Here is a 13,711-nt window from a genome sequence, read left to right on the forward strand (position 1 = left end):
GCAATGCAGATTTTGGGAGGGTGTCAGTCTTTATAAAGAGTTCCAATGAGAATGTAAGGAGATGTCAGGGAATATCCATGGTATTTACAATGGATAATTATAAGTATACAGATGTTTAAAGGCAAGAGATTGAGCCTCTATCCAAAGTGACTTATTCAGTATGCTTACATGGCAGTATGAATTTAAGTAAACTCTGCTTCTAATAGGGGGTCCTGATCCGTTACATTAAAATCTGATATGCCCTCATTTCCACAGACAAATGAAACATCACATCAATGTCTTTAGCCTTACTTCCACCTCAAATATTTCATGTGCGTCATCCAGAAGCTGGACTCTCAGTTGCAGCATTTTCCCACTGAGATTCTGAGATTCCACCAGGACAGGGCTGAATAATCTCAGAAATGTGTCTGTGCCTGCGTCTCCTTTCACCTTCAGGTAGAATTACCAAAGCCTGTTCAAAAAAACATTATGAACCATGATAAGAAATATATTACAATAATGCTGGGATACATGCAAATAGATTCAAGACAAACTGGGTCTAAATGTACGGAGGATGGAAATGCTGATTCCCAAAGGATGTGTAGGATGATGGGACAGCCATTTAGACCCTTACCTTCTTCCATTGATAAATAACATCATGCTAGATCCTTAGCTCAACTCAATTCTCTCAGCTTAGTCCATATTCCTTGATACTTTTACCCCAAAATCTTTAGCCTACTTCATAAAATTTCAATTGGTTCTTGGCACCCACTGGGCCAGGAAAGAGTTCAGATTCCTATTACCTTTATATGTGAAAGTTGTTTCTATTTTCACACCTGCCTGGTTTAGCTCTATCTTTAAGATTCTCCTTTTATATCCCTCACACCTGGGACCATAGTCATGACTAAACTGCTTGGAAGATCCAGCACATACAATGAGTGAACAAAATATATTAACCAGAGAATTCAGTGAAGAATGTCTTAAGGGTTTTCAAGAGTATAAAAGAATAATCATTACTTTAAATATGGCAATACGGTTAATAGGTTAATGGAGTAGCTGCATTCAGTATAATATCTAATGACCAGGGTAGAGAGATCATGGTTTCTGTGGATTGATAAATCTGGTTTTTTCTTCTCAATGGAGTCAACACACAGAGTTCCCACATTGCATCATCCTTTTTGGGATATTTGTTTTATCCGGAGGCAATGTTCCCAGAAGCAATCATCATGCACAGGAAGATGAAAGACCCTCTCAAGGCTGAATTTATTCAAGGAGAAGTTCGATCTCTGTGTCACCCACGGTTTGGGGGATGGCACTCATAAATTTGAATCTGATCGTTTCAGATTCAAATCGCATTTCTAACAGCTCAACCACATAATCCAGGGTGACATTCCCTGTGTAATACTGAGGGAGTGCTGTTTGGTTGGATGTGCTAATGTTTAAGTGAAACTTTCTCCCTTGACTTAACCTTCACGTAAAACCACAAAAAAGTGAGCTGACCTTTTGTTTTCCCTTGTATGGATTACTTACATGAGTCTTCTGCATGGTAAGGCTTTTGTGATTCTGTGATTAGGATGTGGGCATCGCTGACAGAGCTAGCATTTATTGCCCATCCTGGCCATTTCAGAGGACAATTAAGAGTCAACTACATTGTTGTGGGCCTGGAGTCCTATGTAGTCAGAGCAGATAAGGAATGCAGTCTTCTTTACTTAAAGGGAATTAGTGAACCAGATGGTGTTTTTCATTATATAATCACCTTTAGACTAGCTTTGAATTCCAGAAATTATTTAATTCAAATTTGAACTAACATCCCCAGTGCATTAGACTGGATCTGGACGTCTTTTTGCTACATTGCTGTCTGTGGAATCTTGCTCTGCACAAATTAACTGCTGCATTTCCCTCCATTACAAAAGGGAATACACTTCAGAAGTACTTTATTGCTTATAAATTGCTCTGGGGTTTCCTGATGTTGTGAAAGACAGAGTAAAAAAAGTGTATTTTTCAGTATATTTTCCTCTAGCAATTCACAAGTTATAATATAGTTCTATAAATATTCAATCCAAAACATTGGCATTTGAACTTCTTTGTTAAAATCAATACATTTAACAGTTACAACAGATTTTTAAAATAGTTTAAACATTTACCATGTCCTGATAAATGATTGAAATTGATGGCAAAAGATTGCAAACAAGCAGCACTGGAGATAAATATTTCATATGGAAAACAATTCAGCACTGCTCGAAAATGCAGATAATTTTCCTATTTTTTCAAGCATTCTTGATAATCCATTAGTAAGCAAATCAATCTTTTAAATTATAATGCTTCTGAATATGTTGTTCCTTAAATTGATACACATTTACTTCTCTTTCTGGTTTTACTGTCTCACAACGCATCCTATTCAATTATATCTTCCAGATGTATTATTTAATATAGTTAAGATGGGAAATCACATCACAAAAAAGGAAGAACTACCTGCATCAGATCCAGGGAATAATTCCCGTGAAACTTCCTGATTTCTGCCAGTACAAAAGGAGGAATTTGCGGTGAAGCTGGTGATGTTCCTCCGATATTGCCTGGTACTCAAGTCTATGATCTTTAACAAGAGCTCCACGAAGTGTATGCTGTAATGTGGAATAGCTAGTCACAGTGCTCTCAGTGCAGTTTGCTCATGCTCCAGGTTATATGTCACAGCTCTTTACCAATCAGCATAGCAATCAGCAGCAGACTCCCTGTTCCTTACCTTGTCCCTTGAGCTACCAGCTTCAATAGCAGTGACATTTTTGGACACATGATATGACACGTGATATGACTTGATTGTCAAAGTTGGGTACTGTGGTACAACTTATATGGTCAGTTCTCAATCCCTCTTACAACATTTTACATTGTGCACCCAATTGTGTACAGACCAGCAGATCTTATATGACCCTGGCAGAGGTCAGAGGATGCCCAGCGTTAGGGACTGTAATTGGAGATGTAGAATTCTGCTGCTAAGGAACTGTGTGCAATTGAGCACACTCTCTACACCCATAGTGATGTACTGTTATAAATAGATTGTATTCCAGCTTGGTAATACTCTCACCTCTGAATGAGAAGGTCATCAAGAGGGATTCAAATCCCTTTCACACACAAAAAACACAAGAGATAGGAACAGGAGAAGATCATGTGGCTCATCAAGCTTGCTCCACCCTTCAATGTGATTGTGCTTGATCAACAGTTTCAACGTTACTTTCCAGATCCTTAGATTCACTGAGAGATCCAATATCTGCATATCCATGTTCAACATTGGAGCATCCCTCTGAGGTAGACAATTCCAAACATTCATAATTTCTCCTTTGTACTGAGTGCAGCTACTCCATTAACCTATTAACCGTATTGCCATATTTAAAGTAATGATTATCCTTTTATACTCATGAAAACCCTTAAGACATTCTTCACTGAATTCTCTGGTTTATAATTTCTCCTCATCTCAGTCCTTTCTGCTCTCCCTGGTGTGTCTCAAAACATACTCTGTGCAATTTTGCTGACAGGTTTCCAATATTAAAACAGTGCCTATGCTTCAAATCTACTGAATTGAATTGAATTGAATTAGCTTTATTGACATGTGCACTTGAATGAGTGCAGTGAAAAGTTTGGAGTGTCACTGCCTTAGATGCCATCTAGGTACAAAATACCTAGGTATAAATACGTAAGCATTTGGTACAAAATGGGAAGAATAATAAATACATGTCCAGCATAAGCTGTGCATGGGAAATCATGTCTCATGAACTTGATTGAGTTTTTTGAAGAAGTAACAAAGAGGATTCATTAAGGCAGAGCATTAGACATGATTTATATGGACTTCAGTAAAACATTCCTGAAGCAAGGCTCCGGCCCGATACGTCAATTTTCCTGCTCCTCGGATGCTCCCTGACCTGCCGCACTTTTCCAGCAACACACTCTCACCTCTGATCTCCAGCATCTGCAGACCTCACTGTCTCCTTCAGTAACACATTCAAAAAGGTTCCCCATGGGAGACCGATTAGCAAGGTTAGATCTCATGGAATACAGGGAGAACTAGCCATTCAGATACAGAACTGCTCAAAGGTAGAAGACGGAGGATGGTGGAGGAGGGTTGTTTTTCAGACTGGAGGCCTGTGACCAGTGGAGTGCCACAAGGATCGGTGCTGGGTCCACTACCTTTTGTCATTTACATAAATGATTTGGATATGAGCATAGGAGGTATAGTTAGTAAGTTTGCAGATGACACCAAAATTGGAGGTGTAGTGGACAGCGAGGAGGGTTACAACGGGATCTTGATCAGATGGGTCAATGGCCTGAGGAGTGGCAGGTGGAGTTTAATTTAAATAAATGTGAAGTTTTGAATTTTGGGAAAGCAAAGATTTGCAGGACTTATACACTTAATGATAAGGTCCTTGGGAGTGTTGCTGAACAAAGACATCTTGAAGTGCAGGTTCAAAGCTCCTTGAAAGTAGAGTCACAGGTAGATAGGATAGTGAAGAAGGTGTTTGGTATGCTTTCGTTTACTGGTCAGAGTATTGAGTACAGGAGTTGGGAGGTCATGTTGCAGCTGTACAGGACATTGATTAGGCCACTGTTGGAAAATTGCGTGCAATTCTGGTCTCCTTCCTATTGGAAGGATGTCGTGAAATTTAAAAGGGTTCAGAAAAGATTTACAACGATGTTTCCAGGGTTGGAGAATTTGAGCTATAGGAAGAGGTTGAATAGGCTGGGGCTGTTTTCCCTGGAGCATCGGAGGCTGAGGGGTGACCTTATAGAGGTTTATAAAATTATGAGGGGCCTGGATAGGGTAAATAGGCCTGGGTCGGGGAGTCCAGAACTAGAGGGCATAGGTTTAGGGTGAGTGGGGAAGATATAAAAGAGACCTAAGGGGCATATTTTCATGCAGAGGGTGGTGCATGTATGGAATGAGCTGTCAGAGGAAGTGGTGGAGGCTGGTACAATTGCAACATTTAAAAGACATCTGGATGGGTATATGAATAGGAAGGGTTTGGAGGAATATGGGCTGGGTGCGGGCAGGTGGGACTAGATTGGGTTGGGATATCTGGTCGGCATGGACAAGTTGGACCGAAGGGTCTGTTTCCATGCTGTACATCTCTATGACTCTATAAGAATAAAAAGTCATGTTGCAGCTGTATAGGACATTGGTTAGGCCACTGTTGGAGTATCGCGTGCCATTCTGGTCTCGTGCCTATTGGAAGGATGTTGTGAAATTTGAAAGGGTTCAGAAAAGATTTACAAGGACGTTGCCAGGGTTGGTGAGTTTGCACTGTTGGGAGAGGCTGAACACGCTGGGCTGTTTTCCCTGGAGCATCAGACGCTGAGGGGTGACCTGGTAAAATCATGAGGGGCATGGACAGGGTGAATAGCCAAGGTCTTTTCTCCAGGGTGGGGGAGTCCAAAATTAGAGGGTATAGGTTTAGGGTGAGAGGGGAAAGATTTAAAAGGGACCAAAGGGTCAAATATTACATACAGAAGGTTTTGCAAATATGGAATGAGCTGCTAGAGGAAGTGGTGGAAGCTGGTACAATTGTGGGCGGCACGGTGGCACAGTGGTTAGCACTGCTGCCTCACAGCGCCAGAGACCCGGGTTCAATTCCCGCCTCAGGCGACTAACTGTGTGGAGTTTGCACGTTCTCCCCGTGCCTGCGTGGGTTTCCTCCGGGTGCTCCGGTTTCCTCCCACAGTCCAAAGATGTGCAGGTCAGGTGAATTGGCCATGCTAAAATTGCCCGTAGTGTTAGGATGACCCCCACAAAAAAACAAGTCATCATCTGATACACTTCCTCCATGCTGATCTTGTGAGGCCCTTGGTCCGTCCTAATCTGCAAACTGCTATCCTGGCAACAGCTGGTGGAAGGCTGATGGTTTCCTTTGGAGGAGACAGCAGATGGTCTTGCAAGATGACGTTCTTACTCTGGCTTTAGTTGGCACCTTTGCTGCAGAAGTAGCAGCAGGGTGAGACAGTGGGCAGTTAACTGACAAAAACAGCACTGATGGGTGGTGATGACGAGATGAGAGAGAGAAAGTGATGACAACAGTCTGGTGTTCCATCGAGCCACTGTTGCTGCCCCAGTCAACAATCATAGTAATCTGCTGGAGCACAGCTTGCTGGCTCTAACTCCTGCTGAGATGGAAGCTGAGCCAATGACCATCTGCTGAAGGGTCAGGAAAGGATGACCCCAATCTCAGCTCGACTCCCTGCACTAAGTTGCAGCAAGCTTCCTCCATTCTCCTTGAAGGCAGGATGTCGCCGGGACTGGAGAGTTTTAGTTCCGAAGCGAAATTGGACTGACTGAGGTCAAGAAGATGTGAGGAGTGGGAAGCTGGGACTCATAGTCTGTAAAAAGCAGAAATATTCTTAACGTTTAAGAAGTTTTAGATGTACATTTGCAATGCCTAAGCATATGAGGCAATAGGCTCAAAATGGGATCAGAACAGTTTTTGTTTGACTGGTGCAAACTTGTCATAGAATCACAGAATCCCAACATGCGGCCCATCAGGTCCACACCACCCATCTGAAGACCATCCCATCCAGACTCACCCCTTCCCTGAAACCTTGCATTTCCTATGGCTAATCCACCTAACCTGCACATCTTTAAATTGTGGGAGGAAACTGGAGCACCCAGAGGAAACTCACACAGACACAGGGAGAATGTGCAAATCCCACACAGACAATGGCCAAAGGTTGGAATCAAACCCAGGTCCCTGGTTCTGTCAGGCAGCAGTGCTAACCATTGAACTACTGTGCTGCCCCAAATGGGCTGAAGGGCCTCTTTCTGTGCTGTAGATCTCTATGACTCTAGCCAGCAGACTGCTTGATGCCTCGTGTATTTCATTATATAAGCTTATCATCCGTTTTCTGTTCACTGCCTATTGAAGTCCCCATCTGAGTCGCTCACAGCAGCCAGTAAGCAATCCAATAAACAATACAATAGTGCTCTGGAATGGCATTGCAGAGCCTCAGAAATGTATCGCAAAATTGTGCCTACAGTTCACAGAAAATAACCAGTAAGGAGTTAGCTGAGTAGAAATTTAAAAATATGATTATCTGCACTTGAGTCTCTGCAATGGATAGTGTTGGGAAACCATTTTAAAGGTTTGTTGTGTTAATCTAAAGTGTAGTTTAAGTTAGTATCTTCATTTGTATGTTTGTTCAGGAAAATCTACATTATCACTATCAGCTGGGACCATAACGTATGAAAAAAAAGTGCTTTGGATTGACAAAGTTTGGGATCAATGGTGCTTTGGATTGGCAGTGTTTGGTACCCAACAAATCAAATCAATAACTGGTTCATCTTTCTGAAGGGAAAACCACAATTTCAAGTAGCACTTAGTTTCTTGTGCCGACCTGAGTCGATCCCTTTTCATCCAAGCCATTTGTAGAGATTTCCACTCAACTTGTTTTGCAATATTTCTGCTGCTTGAATTAGAATCCCTAACTGTGTGGAACAGGCCCTTCAGCCCAACAAGTCCATACTTGTATCTCACCCAAACCCATTCCCCTACATTTACCCTTGATTCATGCACCTAACCTATACATCCCTGAACACTATGGTCAATTTACCTAACCTGCACATCTTTTGGATTGTGGGAGGAAACCCAGACAGACACGGGGAGAATATGCAATCTCAACACAGACAGTCACCTGGGATCTGGAATCGAACCCGAGTCCCTACTGCTGTGAGGCAGCAGTGCTAATCACTGAGCCACCATGCCACTACCTAAACAGTAACCAATTTTGACACTGCAAGTATCGCTAATATGCGAACCTCAACACTGCACTTGGTCATTGTGGGGATTGAACCCACAACCTTGGTATTAGTAGCACCACACTCTAACCTTCTGAGCTAACCAACCTACACCCAGGCACTATGGCCCAAAGATGGAGACACAACCACTGCACCACAAGATCCCTGCAATGTTTTTAATTAATCTGTGTGTGGTTGTTTATTTGACATACATCTGGAGCAGATGGGACTTGAACAATTAGATTAGATTACTTACAGTGTGGAAACAGGCCCTTCAGCCCAACAAGTCCACACCAACCCACCACCCACCCATACGTTTACCCCTGACCTAACACTACAGGCAATTTAGCATGGCCAATTCACCTGACCTGCACATCTTTGGACTGTGGGAGGAAACCGGAGCACACCCACGCAGTCACCGGGAGAACGTGCAAACTCCACACAGTCAGTCGCCTGAGGCGGGAATTGAACTCAGGTCTCTGGCGCTGTGAGGCAGCAGTGCTAACCACTGTGCCAACATGCTGCCCACAATTTAGGGATGTTACCCAATGCACCCATAAGAGCCCTCATCCTAAACTATTTGCAGTCTAGCATTATTCAAGGCTTCAACCTGAATGTTGATCATGGTCAGTGAGTGAATTGCTGTCAATCTGGGAATGGTATGAGTTCTCTCGTGGTTAACTAGATGATTGATTAAAAAAAACAGCAAAGGTCAAGACCTTAATTATTCATGTAAGAAAACACTGATGCAAATTTTCACTATGTAGGAACATTTGTGTTGAAAATCATTGACAATTAAATCTCTTTACAAAGTAACTTCAACATATGTACAGTTGGTGCCTATCTGCATAACCGTTGCTATAAATACAGCCAACAGTGAAACTGAAGAGACTGTTGTGAACTTTATACAAAAATGGAGCAAATATCTTTCAGGTTCACTGTGGTATCAGTTCCACAAGCGTACCTTTGTGTCAGGGGGCAACTTTCACATGAGGCTTTAGGGAACCCATAATATTTAATTATGCTGATAACCCTGCTACTTAATGCAATAAAATGTCAAACATGCCTTTGAATTAATCAAGTTATTACCTCAGCACGACAGTGGTCACTGAGCTAATAAAGGTGATGTGACCTTCACCTGCTGCTGTTTGGGAACTGCAGTGGAGAAACAATTAACAGAAGAGGAAAGGATCACATTTACGTTTCTTTTTGTTCCTTTGTAACTACGTGATACCTGAGAGTTGTTTTAGACTGCTTTTTAAAGTGACTGCCAAGTATTTGTTTATGAGGTTAGTTAAACATCAGTCCTCTTCCTTATTCCCTTACTATAACTGTGGTTATGTTGGACAATATCTCTAAATGGGGTTAAAATTGGTGGGACTTCCCTCTGTCATTGTTGATTTGGACCTCTGTTTCAAATTGATCACTCAGTCAGCTGTAATTCCATATAGGGCTCTCTTTTGATAGAGACAAAATAACTGCAAATGCTGGAATCCAAAATAGGTAGGCGGGAGGCTGGAAGAACACAGCAAACCAGGCAAACATCAGGAGTATAGAAGTCAACATTTTGGGTATAACCCTTCTTCAGGAATGGGAGTAGGTGAAGGAGTTCTCTTCTGAGGCAGTAAATTGTAGGTTCCAATGTCGCTCTTAAACAAGGGCTAAAAGATTTTTTTTCTCTCTGAGTGCTCTTGTATGAGATTTTCCTGAGGGCTATTTTTTCAGGGTTCATCTCTCCCTTTAGATTATGAACCAACTCTCTTTTGAAAGTCACAATTGAATCAATCACCACCACACTCTTGGGCAGTGCACGGCAGATCCTAACCACTGACTGCATCAAGAAAGACTTCCCTCATATCACCAGTGCTTTCTACTAAATCACCCTAAAGCAATGTGCTCTGGTTCTCACTTCTTCCTGCAATGTGATTGGTTTCCCTGTCCAGAATCCTCGTTTTGATCTTGAATGCCTCTATCACACTGCCTCTCAATCTAGAATTCACCAAGCTGTGACAAAGCTTTAAGAGGTGTGTTATGTCCTAGTTTTTTTTAAGATAGAGAATGGGGGGTGGGGTGGTCAGATACAAGCACTCTATGAGAAGATAAACAACTTGTGAAGCCTTGGGTTTTGTTCAAGGTGGGAACAATAAAAGCAGCCTGAGTGGGTGTGATCAAGCTCTCACAGCACCAGGGATTTTCGTTAGCTTTCAGAAGTTGTTGCTGGGGTCTCAGCAAGGTTAGAAGGCAGTGAATCTCTCCCAACTGCTACTCTGGGTTTTCTCTCAATGTTTTTCCTCCTGGGCTGTTGCAGTTGCATGTGCCTTCAACATATATACAATTGTTTTTGAAATTTGCCTTTGGTCAAGGGTGTGTTTATGGGTTGTTACTATATTGGAATGATTACAGTTTAGTAGTAAAATAATAATGATTCTGTTATGTTTTCCAATAGCATTAAGATATTCCAAATTCTTCTTTCCTTTGTTATATTTTAACTGTAATGTTTGAATAACTTGTGTGTTGCTTAACTTTGCATTATTTGATCAATCAAATTGCATCTGGAACCTCACATTTACTTTCCAAGCAAGAAAAAGTTAAGGTTAGGTTACCTACTCAATATATTTTGAGATGGGGGAGTGGTGGTTCTGGTCTTGTCATACAAAGCCTTGAGCTTCTCTGGCTTGTCAACAGAATTGAAGTCCCCATCCCATGAACCATTCTCCAAAGTATCAAGTAAACAAATTTCTCCAGCATTTTCTGGTTTCATATGAGATGTCCAGCACCTGCAGTACTTTGCTTTGAAAAGAACAGGTAGTGTCTTCTGAAAGGAACACAGTGACTGCTGGAGAAGCTCAGCAGGTCTGGCAGTATCTGAGGAGAAAGAAACATTTGAGTTAACATTTTGAGTCCAGCCACCCTTCTTCAGAATGTCATGCCATAGACGAAATGTTAACTCTGTTTCGCTCGCCAACGATGCTGCCAGATTCGCTGAGTTCCTCCAGCATTTACTGTTAGTTTCTGGTTTCCAGTATCTGCAGGATTTTATTTTTAATTAGAGAGTGTTTCCTGCTTGCCATTTATACCAAGAATGCATGAAAACAATAAAGGCATTTGCTGGGTTTTATTTTTTAAGTTGGGTTCATTGCACAGAGCTCCAAGTTATTATCCTTTTCAAATACAACCATTTGCTTTCGTGAAAGAATAGTTAAGCCCATCTCTGTCAAATGTTAAGAAGGCTGCAGAATAAAAAACAGAACTACAAAAACTGAACATTGTCACCAACCTATCAATGACTGGCAGAGATAGCTCATACATGGAATTCAAAACACAGTCAGATCAGCCATGATCTGATCGAATGATAAAGCAGGCTTGAATGGCCTACCTCTTGTATATTTGAATGCGTACGCAAATGTTCATAATCTGGGGCAAGTAATCCGGTACCAACCACTTACAGTTGCAGGATGCTCAGCCCAGAGAACAGGGAAGTCAATCATTGCTCTGGAAGCAGAATTAGGTTGATGTGAACAGCCTGAATTCTCAGGCTGAACCTCATGTCCACAGCCGATTCCCCATTTATCCCAGCACTTCCACCCTGCCCTCCCCTCTCCTTAAGGCTGGCTGAAGACTTACTGGTTTCCCCAAAGGAAGGAGGAACTGCTTCTGCTCATGAAAGGAAGAACAAAAAGAGCATAGATCTAAAGTAGATCTGCGAATGGAACAATAATGAAGTAGGGAAAACCTTATTGTCATTCAATCAGTAATAAAGGTATGGAAGGCACTGGAAGCCTGGTGATGGTGGATACAATTGAGACAATTGAGAGAGTATTGGATTTGGATAAAGGCAATATGTGAGGATATGGGGAAAGAGCAGGAGGTTGGTACTAGCTAATGATGTTCTTTTAGCAGTGTGGGTATGATGCCAAATAGCCTGTTTCTGTGTTTTAACGCCTGTATGGTTCTGAGTCTCTACCCATGGGCTCCCCACTTGATGTGTAGGGTCTTCCGCACCCTCGCCTGCTAAAACTCAATCTATCACAGGGTTCTGAGGCACTATCTTTTCCTTCACTTTCCCACTTTCTCACTTTATCTGCTTTTCGACCCACTCCCCGATGGGAGCAATGAGTAAGAAACAAGTGTCACAGCTGACTCTCTGAAATGCTGCACCCTGGCAGGCTGTGGAAGTTTATTCATTAAATATACTCAAGCAGAGATTGAAAGGTTTATCAACATTGAAGATATCAGGCATAGGGGGATAGTGTGAGAAAATGTCACTGAGGGGGGAGATCAGTTGAATGGCGGAGCAAGTTTGATGGGCCGATTGGCCTACCTTTGCTTCCATGTCCTATGCTTGCATTTTACTGAACAGACCCATTGAAGCGATACTCGCCAGATATAGTTAGACTGTATTTGTATAAAGGCATCATATTTGGAGGATGTAAATAATAACATAAAAGGTACAGAATTTGGAGTCCTTGTTTAATCTAGGTGAGTCTGTCATAAGCAGTGAAGACGACACCATTACGTCTTCCTTAAAGACTCTTTGGTATATGAAATTGCTGCCTATATCATCTTCATGTTATAATACAATTGACTTGATTTTATAGAAAACGTTAACGAAATGTTCAATCTTTCCTAATCCTCAACGCTGTACCCTAAGGAAAGGATGTATAACAACACCCTTTGTGGGCAGCATGGTGGCACAGTGGTTAGCACTGCTGCCTCACAGCGCCAGAGATCTGGGTTCAATTCCCGCCTCAGGCGACTGACTGTATGGAGTTTGCACGTTCTCCCCATGTCTGTGTGGGTTTCCCCTGAGTGCTCCGGTTTCCTCCCACAGTCCAAAGATGTGCAGGTTAGGTGAATTGGCCATGCTAAATTGCCCATAGTGTTAGGTAAGGGGTAAATGTAGGGGTATGGGTGGGTTGTGCTTCGGTGGGTTGGTGTGGACTTGTTGGGCCGAAGGGTCTGTTTCCACACTGTAAGTAATCTAATCTAACATCCCAGATTAAACCCTATAGGGTCCTGTAGTGAGCCTACGTTAATATAGGAGAGGCCTTGTCCTAAACAGTCTTTTAAAGAGTGACTTACCTTTCCTTATTTCCTGTTTTTAATTGTAGTGTTAGTGGATTTTCTCTGTATGTATAGACTAATTAACAGGCAAGGTGAATACAAATATACACTGAATAGCCCACACAGTGCAGAGCAGGAAGATTACAAGATAAATAGAGGTTTCTGATGTAAAGAGACAATAACAAACACTGATCTATTACAGTATCCAAGCAATTTGCCTACTCAGTGCACATAAATTAAGAGTAATGACTGCATTTTTTGTTTCTCTTTCTGAATGTCAGCAAAGTTTACAGCTTAAGTTGATAAATTATCCACTCGCTTATTATTATTTATCTGGATCTGTGATTGAACCTTGATTCATTCTTTTCTAGGTTAACTTGTTATGGCATTTGCATTGTTTAAAACCAAGTTTCCAATTCCAATTTTCTCCTTCCTGTAAGGGCTGAAAAGCAGTAGATTTTGCAGGAGAGAAAGGGACTAAAGGTTTGCAAAGAGAACTCAGTTAACTTTGAGCTTTGCATCAGCTTTGCTAGATGATAGGAAAAGAGTTTGGGCTCCAAAATAATTTCCGTGACTTTGTTCCTTCCTGTCTCTGTAATCCCCACCAGTTCCACAAATATCTCAAAATGCTGCACTCCTTCAATTCTGATCTGTTGGCTACGTAGAGTCATACAGCATTGAACCAAGCCCTTTGACCCAACCCATCTATGCTGACCGGATTTCCTAAACGGAACTAGTCCCATCTTTCTTATTTTGCAATACAGAGTGATACTAACAGTGTGGGTTCAATTCCAGCAGTTGCTACCTTCTCAACATTTCCTGTTGTCTGGGAAGTGGTGACCCCCAGGTTAAACCCACCACCAGTTGTGACTCTCTGCCATGTGGGACAATGGTGGTTGT

At 42.0% G+C, this 13,711-nt stretch overlaps 1 protein-coding gene across 1 annotated transcript in view; it reads right to left on the minus strand.

The window, feature by feature from the left end:
- LOC140495762 (FERM domain-containing protein 7-like) overlaps positions 1 to 2,611 on the minus strand; it is a 67,949-nt gene extending 65,338 nt beyond the window's left edge. Inside the window, exons 1-2 of the mRNA XM_072594838.1 lie at positions 2,452 to 2,611; positions 292 to 451 (exon numbers count right to left, since the gene is read on the minus strand). Of these exons, the coding sequence (XP_072450939.1) occupies positions 292 to 348 (57 nt within the window). The 5' untranslated portion in view covers positions 349 to 451; positions 2,452 to 2,611. The remainder of the gene's footprint in view (positions 1 to 291; positions 452 to 2,451) is intronic.
- Positions 2,612 to 13,711: the final 11,100 nt, after the last annotated feature.

The sequence above is a fragment of the Chiloscyllium punctatum genome, chromosome 25 (genome assembly GCF_047496795.1).
Source record: "Chiloscyllium punctatum isolate Juve2018m chromosome 25, sChiPun1.3, whole genome shotgun sequence".
Taxonomy (NCBI): Eukaryota; Metazoa; Chordata; class Chondrichthyes; order Orectolobiformes; family Hemiscylliidae; genus Chiloscyllium; species Chiloscyllium punctatum.